Source organism: Myxocyprinus asiaticus, chromosome 40, assembly GCF_019703515.2.
Source record: "Myxocyprinus asiaticus isolate MX2 ecotype Aquarium Trade chromosome 40, UBuf_Myxa_2, whole genome shotgun sequence".
In the NCBI taxonomy this organism is placed as follows: domain Eukaryota; kingdom Metazoa; phylum Chordata; class Actinopteri; order Cypriniformes; family Catostomidae; genus Myxocyprinus; species Myxocyprinus asiaticus.
In genome coordinates, this window is record NC_059383.1 from 36,318,787 (window position 1) to 36,344,648 (window position 25,862).

At 39.2% G+C, this 25,862-nt stretch overlaps 1 protein-coding gene across 2 annotated transcripts; it reads right to left on the reverse strand.

Annotated features, from left to right (window-relative positions):
* Positions 1-127: 127 nt before the first annotated feature.
* Positions 128-24,953, reverse strand: LOC127430981 (folylpolyglutamate synthase, mitochondrial-like). 2 transcript variants are annotated; one of them, XM_051681140.1, is made up of 15 exons: positions 24,414-24,953; positions 17,878-18,006; positions 13,747-13,800; positions 13,542-13,606; positions 12,120-12,234; positions 9,938-10,015; positions 8,596-8,657; positions 6,488-6,590; positions 6,316-6,393; positions 6,090-6,234; positions 5,921-6,001; positions 5,258-5,408; positions 3,913-3,988; positions 3,757-3,823; positions 128-2,864 (listed from the first exon to the last, which is right to left on the reverse strand). In XM_051681140.1, the coding sequence occupies exons 1-15, from the start codon at positions 24,558-24,560 to the stop codon at positions 2,488-2,490; spliced, it is 1,728 nt and encodes a 575-aa protein (XP_051537100.1). In that variant the 5' UTR covers positions 24,561-24,953; the 3' UTR covers positions 128-2,487. The 2 variants fall into 2 exon arrangements, with proteins under 2 accessions (XP_051537100.1, XP_051537101.1); XM_051681141.1 differs by lacking the exon at positions 17,878-18,006.
* Between the last annotated feature and the right edge of the window lie 909 nt (positions 24,954-25,862).

The following is a 25,862-nucleotide window of genomic DNA, read 5'->3' on the forward strand; positions in this document are numbered from 1 at the left end:
TAGTTTAAGACAAGCAGTGGGATCATCTTTATTAACCAAAAAACAGTTGAAGACTAAATACGCTCCTATCTCAACTACAGTATATAAAATGCTTTTAAAAAATGTATTAAATCATTACACCTTTTTTTTATTTATTTTTTTATTTAAAAGGTTTAGTTCTCACCAATCCTACGGTGTTTAATACATGATGTACTGTTGAAGACAGAAGTTTAGATACACCTTAGCCACATACATTTAAACTCACATTTCCTGACATTTAATCATAGAAAACATTCCCTGTCTTAGGTCAGTTAGGATCACTACTTTATTTTAAGAATATGAAATATCAGAATAATAGTAGAGAGAATTATTTATTTCAGCTTTTATTTCTTTCATCACATTCCCAGTGGGTCAGAAGTTTACATACACTTTGTTAGTATTTGGTATCATTGCCTTTAAATTGTTTAACTTGGGTCAAACTTTTTGGGTAGCCTTCCACAAGCTTCTCACGATAAGTTGCTGGAATTTTGGCCCATTCCTCCAGACAGAACTGGTGTAACTGAGTCAGGTTTGTAGGCCTCCTTGCTCGCACACGCTTTTTCAGTTCTGCCCACAAATTTTGGTCAGGGTTTTGTGATGGCCACTCCAATACCTTGACTTTGTTGTCCTTAAGCCATTTTCTCACAACTTTGTGGGTACGCTTGGGGTCATCGTCCATTTGGAAACCCATTTGCAACCAAGCTTTAACTTCCTGGCTGATGTCTTGAGATGTTGCTTCAATATTTTCACATAATTTTCCTTCCTCATGATGTCATCTGTTTTGTGAAGTGCACCAGTCCCTCCTGCAGCAAAGCACCCCCACAACATGATGCTGCCCACCCCCATGCTTCACAGCTGGGATTGGTGTCAACCTTTTTCCTCCAAATATAACAATGGCCATTATGACCAAACAGTTACATTTTTGTTTCATCAGACCAGAGGACATTTATCCAAAAAGTAAGATCTTTGTCCCCATGTGCACTTGCAAACTGTAGTTTTTTAATGGCAGTTTTGGAGCAGTGGCTTCTTTCTTGCTGAGCATCCTTTCAGGTTATGTCGATATAGGACTCGTTTTACTGTGGATATAGATACTTGTCTACCTGTTTCTAGCATCTTCGCAAGATCCTTTGCTGTTGTTCTGGGATTGTTTGCACTTTTCGCACCAAACTATGTTAATATTTAGAAGACAGAATGCGTCTCGTTTCTGAGTGGTATGATGGCTGCGTGGTCCCATAGTGTTCATACTTGTGTACTATTGTTTGTACAAATGAACGTGGTGAACCACTGGAATTGTGATATAGTCAATTAAAAGTGAAACAATCTGTCTGTAAACAATTGTTGGAAAAATTACTTGTGTCATGCACAAAAGTAGATGTCCTAAACGACTTGCCAAAACTATAGTTTGCTAATATGAAATTTGTGGAGTGGTTAAAAAATTTGTTTTAATGACTTCAACTTAAGTGTATGTAAACTTCAGACTTCAGCTGTATATACACAAACATTTATGACACATTTTTATTCAGTAAGAACAGATGTGGGCACCTTTTTGATAACAAATGAGAACAATTATTTTCAGGTGTATGAATGCAAACTGTTTCCCATGCATTTATTCGAAGTTACACGTTACTATTTCATAATTATATTAGTGTTTTCATTTATGACACTATTCTTTAAGTGCAATACATAAAATCTAACATAAACACACAGATGGGTACAAAAACTGACATTCTAAAAGTTTTTCACATATGGAAATATCGGATTAAAGAAATTGTTTACCTCAAAACTAAAATTCTGTCATAATTTACTCACCCCAATGTCATTCGAACCTGTATTTTCTTGCTTCCATGATACAAAATGAGATTTTAGGCACAATGTCCAAGCTTGTTTTAGCTCCAAAAAAAAAAAAAAAAAAAAAACGAAGTATTACATTGTATGCCTTCAGAAGACTTGGAACATAGTGCATGACACATGGAATTCTTTAATGATAAATTTATGGCACCTTTTTGAAACTTAGCAGTCTAAATAACAATCAACTTTCGTTGAATGGAGAAAGAGATGCTTTAACATTGTACTAAACCTCTCCTTTTGTGTTTCAAGGAAGATAGAAAACAGTCCAGGAGTTAAAAAAAATATCATGAGGGTTAGGAAATGACTGAATTTCCATTATTGTGTGAACTATTCCTTTAAATGAACAGAATGCACTTAAAGTACTTGCAAAACTCAAAGTAAATGGCTGAACAGTAAACATACTGGTGAATGCTCATTGAACTGATCTAAAGCTCTTCAAGTCCGATTCTAGTATGGACTGACATAACAAGAATTCTAGAACAGGTTGACATGATTTCAGTCATGATTTGCAGTAAAGTTTTTAGGATTTGTCTCAACAACTAGGTGTTGTGTAACACGTTTAAAGAGTTTAGGCACTAGGTGGCGCTCTTGCTGTGAAAAGTTTTGTTGAATGTCTGTCTATTAGCAATTTAAAGCAGGTTCTAAGTGTTTTAAAGCCCCTCCCACCAGGTGTAGGCTGCCTGTGATGAGTACGTGTATGTTCACGGCCTCTCGTAGCGGTGCAGCTTTTGCGCTTATGCTAGGTTTAACAGGTATGATGCATTTGTTTGGGTCTGACAGAACAGCGTCTCTTCCCTGACTGATCCACTGGAGGGCGCTGAGGATGCAGGGAAACACGAGGGTGTCACTGTTCCTTTCCGCCACCAGGGGCAGGCCACCCCCGATCAAAAGCCCCTCCTCCGGCTTCTCCTCCTGGCCATTTAGAATGCGCCAGCTTTGCTGGTTGTCCAGGCAACGGGTGAGCATGTTCTCAACAGAAACGTTAAAGTTTTGCTGATCTGAGGGACACAAAGAGTGTGTCAGCAAAAAAATAATCACTGCATTTGTTCCACATTAGCACAAAAAACAGTCGGAGGTAGAGAAAAATGGATCTTTTTTTTTATTTTTATTGTTTTCTCCCCAATTTGGAATGCCCAATTCCCAATGCGCTCTAAGTCCTCGTGGTGGCATAGTGACTTGCGAGAGTGAGAACCACATTATAGCGACCACGAGGAGGTTACCCCATGTGACTCTACCCTCCCTAGCAACCAGGCCACTTTGGATGCTTAGGAGACCTGGCTGGGTTTATTCGAACTCGCGACTCCAGGGGTGGTAGTCAGCGTCTTTACTCGCTGAGCTACCCATGCCCCCAGAAAAATGGATCTTTATTCAAAACCTTAGAGCTGCCTTGCTTTCTGCTGACTACATTAGCTAACTTCTAAGGCAGCATCCTAACTGAAATGGAACCTGGTAGGTGACTGATTTGAACGCTCTTCATGAGAATCAACTCTGTTAACAGTCACTTAGGCACAACACACTCAAAGAACTCCTGGGGTTTTCAAACTGGGGTCCAGGGACCCCCAGGTGGCCGCAACAGGGTGTTTGGAAAATGTCAGAGGAAAAAAAGTGTAAAAAAGTAAACATTTACCACATTTGACATTTGAAACGATTACCTTTTTTTTTAAGGACTATAGATTTCAACAGAATTGAAGAAATGAAAGAAAAATAAAAGTATTTTTCAGATAATATAATTTCTTTTGGCTTTAGAACAATGACAATATAAATCTGAATGAAATAAAATATTTACTATCACCTATTGTCAGCTTTCACTTTGATTCACTTAAAAGATAAGACATAATTTCATGTTCTGCCTCTGGATTACACAGGACTGCAGGTGGAAGCATCTCTTACCTGCGTTACAGGTCGCTATGGCCTCTGTGATGTTCGGACAGAACACAGCAAAATCAAAATGACAAGGCTAAAACAGAGCAAACATATGCAAAATAAAATAAGTCCATCCGGGTCAATGTAACAGTCAAGTGATTAAAGCATGAATGTATAACTCACCGCAAGTAGTTTGAGCATGGCGGCACAGTCTCTCTCTCCTGTAGCATTAAATAACAGGACTCTGACCACTGGACCCCTACAAACACACAGGAAATGAACCTTAAAGGGATAGTTCACCCAGAAATGAAAATTATCTCACCCTCATGCCATCCCAGATGTGTATGACTTTCTTTCTTCAGCAGAACACAAACCAAAAATATCTCAGCTCTGTTGGTCCATACAACGCGAGTGAATGGTGACCAGAACTTTGTAGCTCCAAAAAATCACATTAAGGAAACATAAACGTAATCCATAAGACTCCAATATTTAAATCTATATCTTCAGAAGCAATATAATAGGTGTGGGTGAGAAATAAAAACAATATGTAAGTCCTTGTTTACACTAAATCTCCACTTTAACTTTCACTTTTACATCAGAAAGTGGAGATTTATAGTAAAAAAAATAAAATAAAAAAGGACTTAAATATTGATCTGTCTCTCACTCACAAGTTTTATATTGCTTCTGAAGATATGGATTTAAACACTGGAGCCATATGGATTACTTCTGTTTCCTTTATGTGATTTTTGGAGATACAAAGTTCTGGTCACCATTCACTTGCATTGTATGGACCAACAGAGCTGAGATATTCTTCTAAAAACCTTTATTTGTGTTCTGCAGAAGACAGAAAGTCACACACATCTGGGATGGCATGAGGGTGAGTAAATGATGAGAGAATTTTAATTTTTGGGTGAGCTATTCTTTTAAATACATTTACTAACAATCTGACAATACAAATGCTTAATATTCAACCAAGATAAAGAGTAATTGCAAGGTTCAAATCACTGTAGGTTTTGTAGGTCCTACCCCATGCCTTAAGATCTGGATTTGAAGTCTTCCAGTTTTGCAGCCAGAATCATAAAATGTAGATTATAAAACAGATACATCACAACCTCTTCTACCTAATTTGCTTAAAGGAATGTTCCGGGTTTAATACAAGTTAAGCTCAATCGACAGCATTTGTGGCATAATGTTGATTACCCCAAACATTTATTTTGACTCGTTTCTCCTTTTCTTAAAAGGTAAAAAGAAGAAAAAATCTGGGTTACAGTGAGGCACTTACGTTTCCATAATTCCAGATTGGCCCCCATTCACTTCCATTGTATGTAAGTGCCTCACTACAACCCAGACTTTTGCTTTTTTTTTTTTTTTTTTTTTTTTTTAAGAAAACGAGGGATGAGTCGAAATTACATTTTGAGGTAATCAACATTATACCACAACTACTGTCGATTGACCTTAACTTGTAATGAACCTAGAATATTCCTTTAAATATAGTGCACACCCAAATAAAACTTGTGCTGTATCTCACCCTGCATTTTTCTCGTGTTGTGTCGCGACCTCGTTAAACCAGCGGACACAGGCCTGCATGCTGCGTGTGGTATGAGCTCCATCCAGGAAATACGTCACAGGACCACGTTTCAGCGTCTGATTGCGTCCAGGCCATTCAGTCTCGGCAAGACCTGTTGAGATGTCATAAATATTGAATCTAATTTAGGGAGATTTTCTACAATGCTGTGTTTAAGGCGGTAGATTCTAGCTGTAGAGTTCCTATAATACAGTTGGTAGAGCATGGCACTAGTAACACCAAGGTTATGGGTTCAACTCCCAGGGAACAACTAAACTAAAATAAGCACAGCTTGAATGCACTGCATGTCGCTTTGGATAAATGCATCTGCCAAATAAATAAATAATAGAGACCTAAGCTTGTAAATGAAAGGATGTGGGTTCATTTAATAACATCTAATAACTGTAATGTACGTCACTTTGGATACGGTTGGTCACGATGACTTTCAAAATGATTTAAAAAAATCCTTATATAGACTTTGTACTTGCACAAGCTGAGCAAAATTAGCAGAATTTATTTCCAACTATAGAAATCTCATGATTTCTCCAGGTTTTCCATGACCACGGGAACCCTGAACAGCTAGATGACACATTAGGTTGTGTATAGAGTGTTTTTTTTTTTACAGACCTTTAATCATTGCAGGACTGGGCCGAAACGCTTGAGCTGGATTCACACCGCTGAACTCTACTGGAGATGATAATACAGGATCTGATAAAAGAAAAATCAACAAACAGCTGATTAGATACACAAGCACAAACACAATTATATGAACTACTCCACAGATAGAAGCACACACCTGTGAGGAAGTGTCTCTGCAGCCAGGTGTGTGAGAGCTGTAGAGCAAGAGAAGCATTACTGCGCTGATGATGACCAGCTAAACCCAACCTGAGTGATCCCTCGCTCTCATACTCATCCAGATCAGGACACACTGATAACGAACACTGAGACAGAGAGTGAGAGAGAGAAACAAATGAGCTGTCTGTATTTTTAATTGTGTATTTTGAATGTGTTGTGTCTCTCACCCCAATTTCTTCTGCTCGCTCTTGAAGCACCTTCATCGATCCGTCAGTCTGTTTCACGGTGAATGCAGGAACCCCCGGCTGCAAGACAAACACACACAAGAAAGTTTTAGTTAACCAAATACTTTTCATTTTCTCTCAGCTCCAACATTTTTTTTTTTTAACACGAACTCACCTTAAAAATGCCACCTTTCTGCCAGGCAATTTTTTCAATGGTATCTCCCAGTAAACTGGTGTGATCGATGCCCAAAGAAGAGATACCACACACCCAAGGACTCCTTTAAAAAACATGAGAAACATGTTAATAAATCTTATAACTGATTTATATACTGATCAAATAAGAATATCTACCCTCCTTCGCCGTTAATGGAATATTCCGGGTTCAATACAAGTTAAGCTCATTCAACAGCAATGTCAATTACCTCAAAATTTTTTTATTCATCCTGCATTTTCTTAAAAAAAAAAAAAAAAAAAAGCAAACATCGAGGTTACAGTGAGGCACTTACAATGGAAGTGAATGGGGCCGATTTTTGGAGGGTTTAAAGGCAGAAATGTGAAGCTTATAATTTCATAAAAGCACTCACATTCATTATTCTGTTAAAACAATTGTATTATTTGAGCTGTAAATTTGTTTAAATCGTTGTTTTTACTGTCAATTTTGGGTTTTCGTGTTTACAATGTTATGTTGTCATGGCAACGAAGTTGTAAAATTGAATAACTTTACACAGAAAAGGTTAGTAAGTGATTTTATCACAATAAAATCACATTAACATGCATATTGTTTAAGTCTTGTGGCTATACTTTTGAAACTGTGAGTATTTTAATGTTTATGTATTGACCCCATTGACTTCCATTGTAAGTGTCTCAGTGGAACCTCAATTTTTGCTTATTCTAAAGAAAAGAAGGGACAAGCCAGAATTTATTTTTGTGGTAGTCTATATTATACCACAAATGCTGTCGATTGAGCTTGACATGTATTAAACCCGGAACATTCCTTTAAAACAGAATTTTGTAATACTTGCAATACTTCACTGATAAAAATTTAAAAATACTCAAAATCAAGATTTAAAGCATAATACTAATAAGTAGTTCGTTTCTTGGATCAGATGACGTCATCGGAAATGCTGTAGCATCATGGAATGCTAAACCAATCAGACTGGGTTCAGATCGCTCCAGCTAGTGGTGATAATCCTCCGTATTTGGGCAGAGTCATGTGACCATTCCCTGTAATTACATATGGCCACCAGGAGATGGCGCCAAGGACATATACTCAATGATGACTCAAATGGCACAGAATGAAACTCATTCTGTGAAATCGCATTGCTAAAATCATGTCTGCATGCTATGCAAACCTTTAGTCATTGTTGTGTTTGCATTTGTAATTATTTCTTATGTACAATTATTATGTTTTATTTGTTTGGAGAAACTTCTGGACACTTGGAGACGTTTTTGAAAACTAGGATAAATTAGTTTTGTAATGCTATAACTTTTAATTGCTTTGTTTGATCAACACAAACTTTTACTCAGTTACTGGTGACATGATTGAGAACAAAACAAAAGCAGTTTTTTTCAGAGCCAACTTATTTACACCCTGAGATATATAATGCCAAATCAGAAAAAGGTCATTTTTGGCTCAAGGTTTCTCTTAGGCTGAGAGTCTCAGAATTTACCTCTATATAATTAAAAAAGTTTTCTTTAAAATGATACCAAACACTTGACCCTCCTGTTATTGTTTTTTTGTTTTTTGTTTTTTTGTTGTAAAAAGCCTTTATATTGAGTATGGAACTGAAACAGAGATCTTTAAAAACACCCTAAGAGCTTTAAGGGTTAACAAAACATTGAAGCAGTACAACAGAAACTAATATAAATAAATGTCTCAACTTTGCTTTAAGCAGATACAGCATGGACTAGCTCACTGTTAGAGGATAAGTTAACGTTTTTACTGTCTGTTACTGGAATAAGACCACATACAATCGTCTGCTTAGATAGCATTATAAATAAGGATCAATGATTGGTTCATGTGAACAGTCAGCTTTATGGTTGGTTGATATGGCTAATGATGAGGTTCACTGGTTAAACCCCATGAAGAATGGAGATCATTGACTGATCAATTTGAGAGGAATGTATCACACTTGATTGAATTATATAGTCACATGAATGAAGGCCACATTAGCATGAGCTAACAGGACACAAAAGGGAATTAGATACACTACACTGAAGCAGTAGGGAGGGAAATTTTCCATGGCTAAAATGTTTTTTAAAGCTTAAACGATGCTCACCTACCTGATGATATTGGTGCAGTCGTATGCACCACCAATCCCAACCTCAACAACAGCCAAATCAACCTGCACAGACAGAGACAGAGCTCTTTAATTGCTGGTGTCCGTCAATAATAAAACTTTCATTGTTGACTGCACACTGCTGAAAATTAAACTGTGGTAGGGTTGCAGTGGCATACCGGTTTCACGGTATACCATGGTATGAAAATTGACGGTTATAATACCATGTACATTTGCTTACCTACGTTATTGAAAAATAAAAAAGCTACCGGACGTAGAATCTCACCTGTGCATGCATTCCTCAACCGCCTGTCAGACTCGTCAACTTGCGCCACACACACAAATGCAGCGGAGAAATGTCAGAGAGAAGCGAGGCTAATATCACTAATCTCCATCCCCCACCAAAAAAGAACTTAAAATCAGCAGCGAGGGATTACTTTGGATATCCTAAAAAGGAACGGGGGTCCTCGAGGACGGATATCCAGTTTGCAAAAAATGTGGACGCAAAGTGGCTGCCAAAGGAGGAAACACATCAAACATGTTCGCCCATCTTCGAGAACACTTTAATCCCTAATGGAAAAATGTGTGAACGTTTAAACTTCGATCATAAAATGAGCCATCGAAATCATTTTCCACATACCGGCTACATCTGCGTTGTCTGGGGGGGTGGGGGGTTATATTAACATATAACAGCATATATGTTAATTGTTAATAATCATAGGACATTATTTTAAAAGCTTACACAGCTGATGTTATTTTTCATTTAGTAGTTAATTTTAGTAGAATTTGAAATTTCTTCATCATAACCTGGCCTGAAAAGAAATCAAGAAATACATGCTGCTATGATAATCTGATTTCAGGAAAATTCTCTCCCATTTATGTTGTTCAAAAGGAAGTACAGTTTGATTTATTTATTTCTAAAGAGAGATTACTTTTTTTTAAGGTCCTGCTCCTATTTTCCTCTTAATTTCTTTTGTTCAAACAGGAGATGTACAGCTTTCTTATTTATTTTCAAAAGGGAGACTTTTTTTTTTTACACATACTTCAATAATAATAAAAAAATATTAATAAAGCGTTTGTTCAACCAAAAACTCTTCTGTTTTCATTCCTTTAAAACTCTTCTGTTTTCTTTCCTTTAAGGGTCATTTTTACTGATAATAATAATAACTGTGTAATACCGTATACCGTGATATTTTCTGAGACGGTTATCGTACTGTGAAAATCTCATACCGATGCAACCCTAAACTGTGGGTTCCAGATCAGTGACCTCAAAAATATACAATGCAATTGGTCTATAGTAACAAATATGTAATACACAGATAATGCAGATCATATATGTGACTCACCTTTTCCTGCAAGAACACATGGAAGGCCAAGATTGTGAGAAAGCGAAAATAAGCGGGCATCCTGCCACCATGAGCATCCTGAAAGGTTTAAGCACAACCATTATAACACACGTGTCATTCCAATCTTTAAATATTACTCATTTCACATAAGGCTGGGTGATGGGACAATGTTATCAGATCCCATTGCCAACTGCAACACTCATTGACAGATCGATAATATCATGAAATGACAAAACCATGGAGCTGTTAAGTCGCCAAATATATTTGCCCAGAGTATGAAATCAGTGACACATGATAAGAAATGCTGTTAGACACAAAGGCACGCACTTGAAGAAAAACACTATTACATTTTGGAGAACAAACGAAAGATTCGCTGTTTGTTGAGAGGTTGTCTCGTGTAACACGTGCAAGTAAAGTGTTCTGTTTTAATCATCTATATTGCCAGCATTAACTACATTAATGGAACGCAATACAAACACAAATTCAATAAGAACACAGTGGAAATTGTTAGGCAGCATTAATTTAGGAACACAAAGGAATTTATTAGTCTTACACCTAACAGGAAAACTGTCGGTTTCTATTTGTTTTAGCATAGAGTAATTGAAGTAACAAATGGTTGTAGCCAAACCAAAGACGCTGGCTACCACCTCTGGAGTTCGCGTGTTCGAATCCCAGGGCGTGCTGAGTGACTCCAGCCAGGTCTCCTAAGCAACCAAATTGGCCCGGTTGCTAGGGAGGGTAACACGCTCAACAAGCCATGTGATAAGATGCACGGGATGACGGTCTCAGACGTGGAGGAAGCTGAGATTCGTCCTCCACCACACGGATTGAGGTAAGTCACTACGCCACCACGAGGACTTAAAGCAAATTGGGAATTGGACATTCCAAATTGGGAGAAAAAGGGGAGAAACGACCCCCCCCCCCAAAAAAAAAGAATGTAGAAATTATGTGGGGTGTTTATATATTATGTTTATAAATGTTTTATTATTATTATTATTATTATTGTTGTTGTTTACATTGATAATTGTCTTTAGATTTGAATTTGTATTAGTAATTTTCCACCTGTTGACACAGGCGGATCCTTGCGTGATGGCCGATGGAGGAAGTTGGAGGAGGTACATTTTTGGATTTGGTTAGGGTTAGGTAAAAAAAATTTGACCACTTTGTTATTTTAATAGCTTTTGCATTACATTTAAAGTGTAATTTAATTTTAGAAATATCTTTATGCTTTTTGTGTTTTAATAAATAAATGTTAAATTTTAAGTCAAAATCAATAAAGCTAAAATTTTCACCATTCCTCAGCAGTGTGGGCAGGGGGCTTGACGATGTAATCGGATATTGCAATATTTCTTTAGAAAAATATAGTGAAAATATTTTTTGCATATCGCCCAGCCCCAATTTTACAGCTGTACTTTGCCATTTATGTAGGATACATGGATACTGATGTACAAAGACTTTTTTTTTTTTTTTTTGAGTACAAGAGGCAGAACAATGGCACCATTTCCCATCTCAAATGAATGACATGATGCTGTGATTAAGCAATTACACAATCAGAAGCCTCATGTTTACACTTAACACAATTAACATCAAACAGGCAGCATGCAACACAATTAGACAGAATGCATGCAAACCAAAAGGATCAGCCAGCAGCGAACAGTGGCAGAAGGAAACACGCTCCTTCTTCTTAGGAATTATTGCATTAGAGCTCAATTATAAAACAGAGAAACTGACTGGACCATTATTTAAATCTACAGTTCAATACCATTTCGATACCATTTCAAACATTCACAAAAGCATACATAAAAACTTAAAAACCTGAACATGTCTTGCAGCAAAGAACAGTTGTAATTTAGGGTTACTATCCTCTCTCTGACCCTTGGAATTAAACCAGCTATTTTTGATACCGTACCTTTAAAAAGTCTCCATCTAAATGAGCTCTGTTAGGATAGGCTAACTGTGACTAAAACAGGGCAGGCAAAGTAACTGAACACTAAGGTATTTATTGAATATGTATCATGGGCAGTCATATGTTAATGAGCTCATGGCTGTGACATCATGGCATTGACGATTTCTCAATTAACTTTTTTTCCAGCTTTGAGTTTTACATTGCAAGATACAGTACGTCTACAAAGCATATTGTACTCTAATTTCAAAAACGCAGGGAAAATATTACCAGGCTCACCTTAGTTTCCTCCAGTCGTCCATACACCTGCCAGAAATATTTTGTGAAGAGCTCTTTGCCTATTGGCTGACCGTTGATTCTGATCCTCTCCCTCACTTGCACTAAATGGGGTGAACTAAAATCAAGAGGTAAGAGGGTGAAAAAAACTTCAAAACACAAAAGATAACACATACACACACACCATAAAACATAATGGACTAAAGATAAAGACTCTGTACTACAGTGTTTGTTTAAGACCCATAAACCCACTGATCTTACTGTAAACAATGGTCAATGATTATGTAGAATCATTCAACTTGAGCTAAAATTTAACTAGCCAAAACTAAGCACTAAGACGAAAGTGAATAAATCATAAAGTAATACAAGACACGTTCACCTTGAACCTAAAATTTAGTTCTATTTTCTTTTCTTTAGGCAGCATTAACTGTATTACCGAAACGCAATACAAATACATTCGATAAGAACACACATTTGGCAGCATTTTTTGGGAACACAAAGGGATTTATTAGGCTTATTAATTTTGATGATTATTATAATTATCTTTACATTTATAATTGTCTTTAGTTCTTAATTTTTATGCTATGAGTAATTTTTCACCTGTTGCTGCATACTGATACTTGAATACTGGGGTCGTTGGAGATAGAAAATGTTTGGATTTGGGGAGGTGGTTATATATAAGATTTGTTAATCACTTCGCTATTTTAATTGCTTTTTTCATATCATTTAAAGTGCAATATGAATTTGGAAATGTCTTTTGTTTAAGTTTTTCGTGTTTCAATAAATTAATAAAATTTTTAAAGCAAAATCAATAAAGCAAAAATATTCACCGACCTTGAGGGTTGACCATATAATCGGATATAATCGGATATCGCGATATTTTAAATGCGATTATCATTAAAATATTTTTTGCATATCGCCCAGCCCAAAAGGGACATTTTTCATTAACAATTGTAAAATGAAGTAATTTTATGGAGACCCGCACAAACACGTGTACTCAATTCCATATTGCAACATGTTACCTATTAATTTTTGCATATTTGTTTGTTTTTGAGTAGTCTATGGGCAATATAACAATTTTATTTTATTGAAAAACTTTGTATTTTGAAAATAGTAAATTATTCATTTGTGGTATGGCTCTTTTGAAAAAATGCATCAACCAAAAATTCAAAAATTGGCTCCTTAGTGAAAAAAGGTTCCTGACCCCTGATATACAGGTTTAGTCTGTACTCAGACAGCTAGTTTGTGCAAGTCGCTATTTGAAGGGGTAGACCAAGCAAAGTTCAACATGGACTAGTTTTCCAACTCACACATATAAAAGGCAGAGTTATGCAATAATCTTAAAAACACTGCCACATCCTCACACACAAACAAAAATCACTTTCATCACCAAAACATTTTAACTACTCCGAAAGGTTAAAATACCTGTAGAATCCCGTTCGGAAGCCATAATTTCTCAAAATCTGCTCTGTAAAGGCACATGTTGACCCCTGGAAAAAACCCAAAACAACAACAACATTGAAATCAGTGCAGGTTTGTTTGTCTTTTTTAACATGTATCAACTTGATCAGGCATTTCAGTGTGTCAATAAGTATATATTCACAAAAACATATTTTATCAGTTTGTTTACCTTTCCTTTTGTTCCAGTTACATGAATAATATTAAGACGATCAAGCTCTTTTACCTGTGGGGACACAGAACAAATTATTTCAGTTTGAATGGCCACAGTCCAGCAGTGGGAATAATTACCGTTCAGGTTCATTGGGGTAATGTGGGTGTGGCCGGGATAGGAAGAGTGGTAAGGATTGACACCTGAGGGTAATGATCTCTGACAGCTGTTTTGTGTTGCAGTGAGAGCTGGAGAGGTATAAAAGGGCAGTCCAAACTGCCAGAGGAGAGACACATGCAGCAGAGTTGTTCTGTGAGTTTTTGTGGTGTGCTGAAAAGCAAACTCTTATGTGACACTGAAAAGTGCGTAAAATACGAGAATACGCGTTGAACATTTACCCGGCCCTCGCTTTCTCCTTGAGAAGAGAACTGAGACTTGTCACATTCATTAATACAGGTTTGTTTAAAAATCAGATGTCCCAGACAGATCAAGACAAAGAGACCCTGTTGTTGACACAATGCGAGGATGTTTGCCAGGAAACATATTAATATAGAATTAATTTGATGTGCGGTAACAGGTGTGGTTTTTTTGGGGGGATTTTTCCCCTTTTTCTCCCAATTTGGAATGCCCAATTCCCAATGCGCTCTAAGTCCTCATGGTCGCATAGTGATTCGCCTCAGTCCGGGTGGCGGAGGACGAATCTCAATTGCCTCCGTGTCTGAGACAGTCAACCCGTACATCTTATCACGTGGCTTGTTGAGCGCATTGCCACAGAGACACAGCGCATGTGGAGGCTTCACGCCATCCACCGCGGCAACCACGCTCAACTCACCATGTGCCCCACCGAGAACAAACCACATTATAGCGACCCCAAGGAGGTTACCCCATGTGACTCTACCCTCCCTAGCAACCGGGCCAATTTGGTTGCTTAGGAGACCTGGCTGGAGTCACTCAGCACGCCCTGGGATTCGAACTAGCGAACTCCAGGGGTGGTAGCCAGCGTATTTTACCACTGAGCTACCCAGGTAACAGGTGTGTTTTTTTCATAATGTTTTTTCAAAGTGTTTCATAATGTGAAGCATTTGATGTGCTGATGACAAACATAACTAACTGTAATTAAATCTCGTATGTTTTGGTTTGTGTCAGTCAAGTACCAATAAAAACGTTTGTCAAGACAACCTTGCCGATACAATGCCGATATATCACACAAATTCATATAGTAAATAACAAACATAAAATTGCTAAAAAAATATATATAAACTCTTATTTAGCACTATATTTACTAAATTTCACACAAAACTAAAAAATAATATTGTATTTTAAATGGTATATAACAGTTTCTTCAGATTTCTGTTTAGTCATCACATTTTAGTAATTTATTTGCACATGAAGAAATTGTTCATATATAACAAAGAAGGAAATAACAGTATACACAGTAGTCCAGCAATCATGGATGGCATGTCCACATTAGCAATCGCATTTACTCAAAAAATACCAAATCAAACCAACTGTACATACAATGCATAGTGAATAAGACATTTACTCATAGCACACGTAAAGTGCTTTTACTTTAGGCTACATCTGAATACGCAGACAGCTAATTTGCTGCCTAGCTGCCTGATCAGTTAATGGCCTAACTGACAGCTGTTTTGAATGAATGGAACTCTTAAGGAAACTGGTCTCCGAACAGTTTGAAAAGCACCTTATTTTCATCCTACCTCCGTATACAGCCTCCGGAGGCAGCATTTTCCTGGTTTCGGACGCAGCCTTGAAGTTGCACTCACGCACTCGTGCGGATCCAGCAATCTCCTGACAGTTTAAACGGCCTGGATCGCCTGCTTAGATTGTCGTCATGATATGTGAATCAGATCAACTTTTGATCCTGATCCTGAAGTTTTGATTCTGGCTGATAGAATACGCACTTCAGAGGAAGATTTTAGATAAGCGCTCAACGGGAAGAAAACGCAGGATTTTTGTGAGGTTCGTGAATTACATCTGTTTAAACGAGATATCTTCATATTTGCAAACGGTATATAATACAAGTTTTATTGATATTTGACTTATCATTAGAAAATAAAGTTAAAGGTGACAGGGAACTGCTGAGGAGAGACTGTTAGAATATGTGCTTTAGAGATAAATAAATGAGTGCTCCACAGGATGCTGGATCTGCTGAATTTGTGAGGTTGGTTTATTACATCTGTTTAAATGAAATATGCGCATATTTGCAGACAGTATAGGATATTTGTTTTATTTATTTTTCTTTTCTCCCCAACTTGGAATGCCCAATTCCCAAGTCCTCGTGGTGGAGTAGTGACTCGTCTCAATCCAGGTGGCGGAGGACAAACCTCAGTTGCCTCCGCATCTGAGACCGTCAATCTGTGCATCTTATCACGTGGCTTGTTGAGTGCGTTACTGCGGAGACCTAGCGCGTGTGGAGGTTTCACGCGGTGTCCACGCACAACTCACCACGCTTCCCACCGAGAGCGAGAACCACATTATAGCGACCACGAGAAGGTTAACCCATGTGACTCTACCCTCCCTAGCAACCGGGCCAATTTGGTTGCTTAGGAGACCTGGCTGGAATCACTCAGCACGCCCTGGATTCGAACTTGCGACTCCAGGGGTGGTAGTCAGCGTCTTTACTCACTGAGCTACCCAGGCCAACTCTGATATTTGTTTTATTGATATTTGCCTTTTTATCATTAGACTCTGATATTCAGACCGTGTTGCACAATGGTCTATTATTGTAGTAACACAATGGCACGTAACAAGAAAACGAACCGTGACTGGTCGTTTTCGTCTTAGTCGCTTCACATGCAAGCAGGCGATTCTCAGCACCCTCAAGAAACAAATCAGCCAATTCGGAATATATAATCGGAAAATTTATCAGCCAGAGCTGATAATTAAAAAACAGAATATCAGCTGATTTATCGGCCTTGGCGATATATCGGTTGACCACTAGATTTGGCAAAGCCTTGCCTGGAAGTTTAAACTAGTTTAAAACGTCTGATGGTAATATACAGCTATTAGAGTAAGACAGCATACAGCAAGCTAAATATAGTCGGACACTGTAAGAAAGTTAAATAGACAGACAGACAGATAAATTTGTCTGTTTGAAAAAAGTTTGAATTCACAAACATTCCGTCAATGAAAGTCTATGTAAGTTTTTTTTTTTTTTTTTTTGCAAGTCAGCCCACTTGGCGGCCATCTTTGGAACGATACTGGGCAGACTGGGCAGCTTTTTTCTATGTAAACAAGCAGCATATAAGTGCAGCTCCTTTCTACTTGAATGGGGAAAGACCGAAATCTCCAAAACAGTTGGTCGAGTTTACGATCAACGAACATATTTCAACTCAGCAGTAAAATCTGCCTACACTGGTATCATAAACTGTGCTGCTTTACCACAAATTAGGCTAAAAACGCAATTATCCCGGCCTGAATAGCTAATGTTCTCAAGTTGATTGACAGGCGATGTCTGTATCTAAAAGGTGATTGGCTCTTTTACCTGTAAGGCGGGACTTCCTTTTCTACATCCGCTGGCCATTCCAATTTCTTCCATTCATTTTAATAGAAGTTGCCCATCTCTGCTAAATAGTCTCTGTTTCCCCCCCCATTTTTGACTGTGAAAAAGGTTTGGATTCACAAACAGTCTATTGGCTCTTTGAACTTTCCGTCAATAAAAGTTTATTGGATTTTTTCCCATTTTTGATCGCCCGCTCTGGGAAAACTGTAAGTCCATTTAGTTAGAAAATATGCAGCATGCTAAGGCAGAACATTCTGAAGGTCTGTGCCAAGTTGGGTGGATGTAGCTCTACGAGGTACAGTTGATCCTTTTGGTCTTTGTTTAGGGATTTTAGAAAAACGCTAAGCCAAGGGTGTAGAATAAGAGTATGTTGGCTTTGCCAAGCCACCATAATAACATCTCAAATTAGATGAAGTGCCTTTCAGTGAGGCAAGCATTTACTTCACTGTATTATCCAAAATAGCATTACCGTTGCCACATCCAAACCATTTAATTAATTGAATTTTTATCACATTTACAGTCAGTGATATAAAATTACTCACAATGTGGTATAGCGTGAGATTTTGGTCATACCACCCCACCCTTAATCTTTAGCAACAGGTCTTATATTCTACAGCTGTAGTTGTTACCTTGAGGCCTGCTCGCTGAAGAAAGCCTATCATGGCCTGCAGCTGGATTTGTGGATGTCCTCTTTCCCTCTTCACCTGTTCCAGAGCACTGGCATTGGTCTGCAGGGTGTTGAGGGTGCACACTGCATTCTGAAAGGCACCATTCACAACACTAAAGCTGGACCTCGAAGACTTCATGCCATCAAATCTCACCATCTCGCACTCCAAACCATGGAACATGATCGCAGCTCAAGTACTTCTACAAACTTCATTTCATTGTCATGTTTAACTCCATTCCAGCTCTGTGGCTTGCAGGACAAGCATTAAACTAATAAAATAATAGCAGTGATAGCAGTTTCCAAACAATTGTTTTTGTTCTGTCCAAGTAAATTTAAGCTGATTTTCTTTGAATAACCAAATGTCTATGTAGAGCTCTGCACTCACAAATGACAAGTCAGGCTTTGCTTTACTAACAACACTGAACTCCTGAACCCTTTTATAATAATTAGACAATGTTTAGCCAGAATGTCTGGTTTAGGTAGTACAACCAATTTACAAATCCTGACAGCTGACCACTAAATTTGTATGCTTGCTAAATGTGTTGGTTTGGCAATAGTGATCAGACAGGTCATTTTAAACACAAAAAGCAATCAATGAAACAGAACTTGCCCAGCCAAGTAATATATGAACAGGTGACACTAATCCTGACACGTACCAAATCTGGGAAAATCTCAGAATAAAATAGAGCCATTATTGAGAATCTTAACAATGCTGAATAACTGAAATGTGATTGCAAATATTCAAATTAACCTGTTAATACTAATAGTGCAGATAATGAGGACAATAGTTGAAACAATGAACTGTTGAAAACAATTGAAAGGAATAGTTCACCCAAAAATGAACATTCTCTCAATTTACTCACACTCATGTTTTTCTGCAGAACATAAACAAAGATTGTTAAAAGAATATTTCAGCTCTGTAGGTCCTCACATTGCAAGTGAATGGTGACCAAAGCTTTAAAGCTCCAAAAAGCACATGAAGGCAGTATAAAAGTAATCCATAAAGGCCAAAGTACGCTTTACACGTCCGCACTGCGGCTCGCTCTGCGCATAGCATGCGTGACATAAAGTTTGGCATAATCCAATCCATGCGCCGGCCAAATTTTTTCGACTTGCGGATGCAGTCATCGTCTGTGCGCATGTGCCTGTCATTGACTCTACTGAAAGTTTTAGTGGGCATGCATCAAATGCGTTTGTATTTGCTTGCGGTCAGAAGTGTATACTCACAAAGGCAACGCGGTAGACCAGGCGCGAGCCGATCCTGAACACGCAAAAATGAAGTATACCTGGGCCTTAAGACTCCAGTGTTTTAATTCAAGTCTTCTACAGCGATTCAAATGGTTTTGGGTGAGAAAAGGCCAAAAATTAACTCCTTTCACTGTACTTCTTACCATTGCAGTTTAATTATTTTCAAGCTCAATTACACTTCTTAGTGCTTGACGCATGCGCAGAGTGCTAGGAAGTGTAATCGCCCAAAACTGATTAGATCGCTTTAGAAGAAATGGATTTAACCACTTGAGTCTTCTGGATTATTTTAATGCTGCCTTTATGTGCATGAGAAGCGATCTACCAGTAGGAGTCTGCAGTAGTGTGTAAGTGTGTGTTTATTACAGTGTTTTTCTTGTTTTAGATTATTCATTGCTATGTTTAGAATTGTTTGTTTACAGTGTACTGAAGTTGTGTTTGTTCAAGCGTTGTCATCTAGCGCACTCCTCAGTTTCTGTTAGCCACGTGCACCAGCTTTGTTGTACTAAATAGTAAGGCGTGTTCAGCTTTTTTCCATTTAACTACGCGATAGCAGCGTATATATTTGACGTGGACGCTGACGTGGAAGCAGCAGCTCTTGTGTGAAGCCCTTCTCGTGTGAAGACGTACTTGTGTAAAGACTAACGAGTCTACCTGTGCGAGTCCACCGAGCAAGAACACCAACAAGGCGCCACTCACCGTTAGCACTTAAGTATCTGTTCCTTTTCATTCCTCTATGTCTTTTCCGCGCATAACGTGTGCCCTCAAGCACATCCCTGTTATCTGTTACAGACAGTTTACACAATTCAGACGCAGGACATATCGCAACCCACACAACCTCTGGCCCCTTTGCACACCATCACTTGCTCCGCTCTCATTTTTGGTTGGACTCTGGAACTGCCAGACAGCCGTGAACAAAGCTGACTTCATTCCAGCCTTCACCACACAGTCAGCCCTCAGCATCTCCGCTCTGACAGAAACGTGGAGACGCAACACCATCTTCCCTCTCCAACAACTTCTCCTTCTCTAACACCCATCGGCATACCGGTAGGGGTGGGGGAACAGGTTTGCTCATTCCAAACAACTGGACATTTTCACCACTCTCCTCACTATGTAACAACAACTCATTTGAATTCTATGCTATCACTACAATGCAACCCACAAAAATATCATTGTCATATATTTCCCTCCAGGTCAACTGGCTAACTTCTTTGAGGAGCTGGATGTCCTGCTGTCCTCCTTCCCTGAAGATGACAGCTCACTTGTAATTCTTGGTGACTTCAACATACACCTAGACAAGCACCAGGCCGTTGAAATTCATGCTCTTCTGGCCTCGTTTGACTTCGAAAGACTATGCACTACCGCAACGCACATATTGGGTAACCAGCTGGACCTCATTTTTACATGTAACTGTACCACTAATAATGTTCTTGTTACTACATTACAAGTCTGATCACTACTTTGTTCAATTTAACATTACACTTCCATCTACACTAACACATATTCCCCCCAATGGTTTCCTTGCACCGTAACCTCCATTCTCTCTCACCCACCTGCCTTTTCAATGCTGTCTCTATCTCTCTTCCCTCAAAAAAATCAATTTTCCTCCCTACACCCTCCTCCTGTATGCAGCTCTCCTCTCTCTCTGTTCTCTCCTCTGTCACTGAGGTCTCTAAACTCCTCCTCTCCAACCACCTGCCCCCTTGACCCTATTCCTTCCCACCTTCTCCAAGCCATCCATCCATCCTACCTGCACTCACATACATAATTAACATATCTCTACAGTGCTGTGAAAAAGTATTTGCCCCCCATCCTGATTTCTTCTGTTTTAGTGTATATCTCATACTAAATTGTTTAACAAAACAAAGGCAATCTGAGTAAACACAAAATACAGTTTTTAAATGACAATATTATTTATTGAAGCAAAAAAGTTATCCAATACAAACTCGGCCTGTGTGGAAAGGTATTTGCCTCCTTAGTTACTAAATCCCCAAATCTATGAAACTGCATTCATAATGGGGTTCAACTGGACTAGACACACCCAGGCCTGATTACTGCCAGCCCTGTTCAATCAAATCAACACCTAAATAGAACTTTTCAGCAGCATGAAGTTGGCTAAAAGGTCTCACCCAGTAGCACACTATGCCAAGGTCGAAAGAAATTCCAGAAATGATGAGGAAATAGGTGATTGAAATACTTCAGTCTGGGAAGGGATACAAAGCTATTTCAAAGGCTCTGGGACTCCAAAGAACCACAGTGAGAGCCATTATCTCCAAATGGAGATCATTTGGCACAATAGTGAACCTTCACAGAAGTGGCCGACCTTCCAAAATTTTTCCAAGAACACAGCGACGACTCATCCAGGAAGTCACAAAAAAGCCAAGGACAACATCTAAGGAACTGCAGGCCTCTCTCGTATCAATAAAGGTCACTGTTCATGACTCCACTATCAGAAAGACACTGGCCAAATATACCACCCATGCAAGAGCGGCAAGGCAAAAACCACCGTTTACCCAGAAGAACATTAAGTCTCATCTGAATTTTGCCAAAACACACCTTGATGATCTTCAAAGTTTTTTGGGAGAATGTTCTGTGGAATGATAAGTCAAAAGTGGAACTGTTTGGAAGACAAGGGTCAGGGGACCATCATACCTACGGTCAAGCATGGTGGTGGTAATGTGATGGTGTGGGGATGCTTTGCTGCTTCAGGGCCAGGGCGACTTGCAATAATTGAGGGAAACATGAATTCCACTCTCTTCCAGAAAAAAGGGTAGTTTTCAATGAGATCTCTAACAATCTCTCACAGAACAAGCTGCTAGACAACAATCAGTCAGGCTTCAAAAGTGGATATTCCATCGAGGCTGCCCTGCTGTCAGTCACCGAATCACTGAGACAGGCGAGAGCTGGCTCCAGATCATCTGTCCTTATTCTGCTGGACCTATCTGCAGCCTTTCACACAGTCAACTTTCAGATCCTCCAGTCCACCCTGTCTACTCTGGGCATCACAGAAACAGTGTTTGGCTGGTTTTAGTCCTATCTCTCAGGTAGGTCTTTCAAGGTAGCCTGGAGAGGTGAGGTGTCCAAGTCACATCAGCTACTTACTGGTGTACCTCAGGGCTCAGTGCTTGGCCCACTTCTCTTCTCAATATACACAACATCATTGGGACCCATCATTCAAGCACATGGGATTTCTTACCACTGCTACGCCGTTGACTCACAGCTCTACTTGTCTTTCCAGTTTCAGACAACCCCACGGTGACTACTCGAATCTCAGCCTGTTTAGCAGACATCTCGGCCTGGATGAAGGAACACCACCTTCAACTCAACCTAGTGAAGACCGAGCACCTCGTCCTTCCAGCCTACCCTGCTGCTGAGCACAACATCACCGTTCAGCTGGGTTCATCTAATGACACCATCCAAAACTAGGGTAACCATCGACAATCAACTAAATTTCACCAACCACATCTCAAAAACAGCCCAATCATGTACATTTGCACTCTACAACATCAGGAAAATAAGACCCTTCCTCTCAGAACATGCCACACAACTCCTTGTTTAGGTCTTCCTGCATGCGCAATTAGGCCTCTGCAAATGATCCAGAATGCAGCAGCACGTCTGGTCCTCAACTAACACAAGAAGGCGCATGTTACACCCCTCCTTGTCTTGCTACACTGGCTGCCGGTTGCTGCACGTATCAAGTTCAAGGCGCTGATGCTGGCATACAGAAAAGTCACTAGGTCTGCTCCGGCTTACCTAAAATCATTCCCGCAGAGCTGCGTTACCAACAGAAGGCTGTGGTCTGCAAATGAGCAGCGCTTTGTCGTAACACCACAAAGAGGCACCAAATCACTTTTTTGGACTTTCGCCTTCACTGTATCTCATTGGTGGAAGTACCTTCCCAACTCCATCTATGAAGCAGACTCCCTCTGTCTTCAAAAACGGCTCAAGACACATCATTTTCATGAGCACTTGACCAAACAATCTGTGACAAGGAGGAGGGCCGGGCCGGGCCGTGAGGACACACGGCTGGCCCTAGATCGGGCTAATCAGCCGGGAGGGGGATAAAGACCAGCCAGAGTCGCCAGTTAGAGAGAGAGAGATTTGATTGAGTTGCATGCGTGTCTGCGTTTGTTTATATTTGTTTTATGTTGAGATTTATCATTAAATTTTACGTTGACTGTTTAGCCGGTTCCCGCCGCCTCCTTGCCCATCCTTTACCCTGTTACACACTCATAATAAAATGTTAAAAAAATATATATATTGTTGTACTCTAATCTCTGTCTTTGATAGTACTTTTCTGATGCAATTGAAACTTTGTTAAGCAGCACTTTTCGTATTACTGTGTCCTTAAGATGAATCGCTTATGTTGTGTCCTTCCTCATTTTGTAAGTCGCTTTGGATAGAAGCATCTGAATGAATAAATGTAAATATAATGTAATGTTTTGGGGGCTTCAAAGTTTTGGTCACCATTCACTTGCATTGTGAGGACCTACAGAGCTGAAATGTTCTTCTAAAACTCTTTGTTTGTGTTCTGAAGAAGAAAGTCATACACATCTGGGATGACATGAGGGTTAGTAAGAGATGAGAGAATTTTAATTTTGGGGTGAACTATCCCTTTAACTAGGTTTAAGAAAAAATTCACCACACAGGAGTTTTCAAGTGTTAAATGATTTATATTTACATACACAAATGCATACTATTATGCATATTATTAACAATAACTGTCTTTATTGACTTTGACTCTAATAAACTTTGGTCAGGTTTCCACTCTACTGTATCAAGTGTCACCTATTTCTAATAAGAAATATAAAAATACGACAACTTTAGCTATGAATTAAAAATGAAATATCTCCATCACACACACACACGTATATAATCCTCAATTATGGCCGCCTGCCTGCACACTGAGCACATGGCATGAATGAAATTATGCAGAATATGCATTCATCCATCTCAATGGAGCGCGCCTGATCTCGTGCACTTTATCTCACCACGCGCACTTTACGCGTAAAAGTTTTGCCGCTCTTTTGAGTTTGAAGTTTAACGGTTGATGTAACAACCGCTGCAGCAGATGAATCGAGCTTAAACCATAACGGTCACTCGCTCCAGTGTATTTATTTACAGTTTGATTTGAGTTTAGGTTCAGGTCAAAGTCCAAAACAACTTCTAACTGTCTTATTACTGTGAATACTTTCCAAACAGCTCAAATATGAACAGCAGGCGACTTATTCTACTTAAATACGACCTGCTTACCTGATATTCCATTCTTCGATACCGTGGAGCAACTTTGGTGCTGGAAAACCTCACTAACAGTTCTGCAATACTACACCACTGCCGGTGACGCGCCAAGACTTCTGTACACGCGCGTAAACGCTCCAGCAAGCGGTAAAGGCGCATCATGGTGACAAGCTGAGTGCAGGAAGCCCGCACCAAATTTGGTAAGTTTTCCTGTCAAAATTGAACTCTGGCGTCATGCCACGCCTCCTCCTTGCCCTCCATACAGATTTCACTACTGTTTCTTATTGCCAATGCGAGTGACAGCAATTCAGTGCATTTGATTAAACCTGATTGGTGATGCAATAAAGACGGTTTACACGTCATATGTCAAGAATGCTCCAGCTGGGTCCTGTAACGGGCTTTAACGGGGAATTCCAGTTCGCTGTCGACAGACACCACAGTTAATACGTCCTGTTCTATCCAGGTTGCATGATAATAACCTCTCAAAAACATATCCCATAGAGTAGATTCATGTAAAAAGTATGGATTTCTCTGGTTTGACATGCAATGCTGCTGCTGAACCGCCCAAGTATAGGTCTCTGTAGAACAGTAATGGGCGTTTCCAAACCAGGGTGGGCGTTTCTAAACTATCCAATGAAAGTAGGGAATCTCAATAGTTTGAAAACACCCACTGATTGGGAAAAGCCCAGTCTCGATCCGCCTAGATCTCACGTGTCAGCTGGAGCTAGCGGACTCGTAATACTGCGCATGCGCATTCTAACTTCGCAACACACACACACACACCGCCACCTACTGGACAAGGCGGGATAGACACGAGTTATATAAGGTCTGAATGCAATTCCTGTAGTTTTACTTGATGTCCACTAGATGTCACTAGATGACTGCGGATTTAACTGAAATGTACCAAGTGTATTATTGTGGTTTTCTGGATGGTAATGCTGTTTTTTGGACGTAGTATCATGGTAATACTGTTTATTTTCATATGTGCCATGGTAATATCATGGTATTCTTTGAAATACCTTGGAGTACCCTATACAATTCATGATATATGAAGACTGCAGTCATTTAGTACAATGGTTTTGGGGTGAACGGGGCTATTGTCACACTTTTAAAGGAATATTCCAGGTTCAGTTCAAGTTATGCTTAATCGACAGCATTTATGGCATTATGTCAATTACCACAAAAATTAGTTTCGGCTCATCCCTCATTTTCATAAAAAAAGCACAAATCTGGGTTACATTGAGGCACTTACAATGGAAGTGAATGGGGGCCAACTTTTGAACTGATATTGCCCCACGGCATAACGATACGGTTCTTTAAAACACTTTGACCATTTGTTACAACATGGCCCAATAGTTGTACATGTTGTTAAACTATAAGTTGTCATAGTGGGAGCCTGCCATTAATAGCCTATTATATGCAATTTTTAGGCATAATAACATATGATTTTTTATCATTGTTTAC

Coding starts and splice junctions, on each gene's coding strand:
- LOC127430981 (XM_051681140.1), bottom strand. CDS start 24,560: ATGATGCGCCTTTACCGCTTGCTGGAGCGTTTACGCGCGTGTACAGAA. Junction 18,007..24,413: donor ATCGAAGAATGGAATATCAG/GTAAGCAGGTCG, acceptor GGTGCCTTTCAG/AATGCAGTGTGCACCCTCAA. Junction 10,016..12,119: donor GACGACTGGAGGAAACTAAG/GTGAGCCTGGTA, acceptor TAAACCTTTCAG/GATGCTCATGGTGGCAGGAT.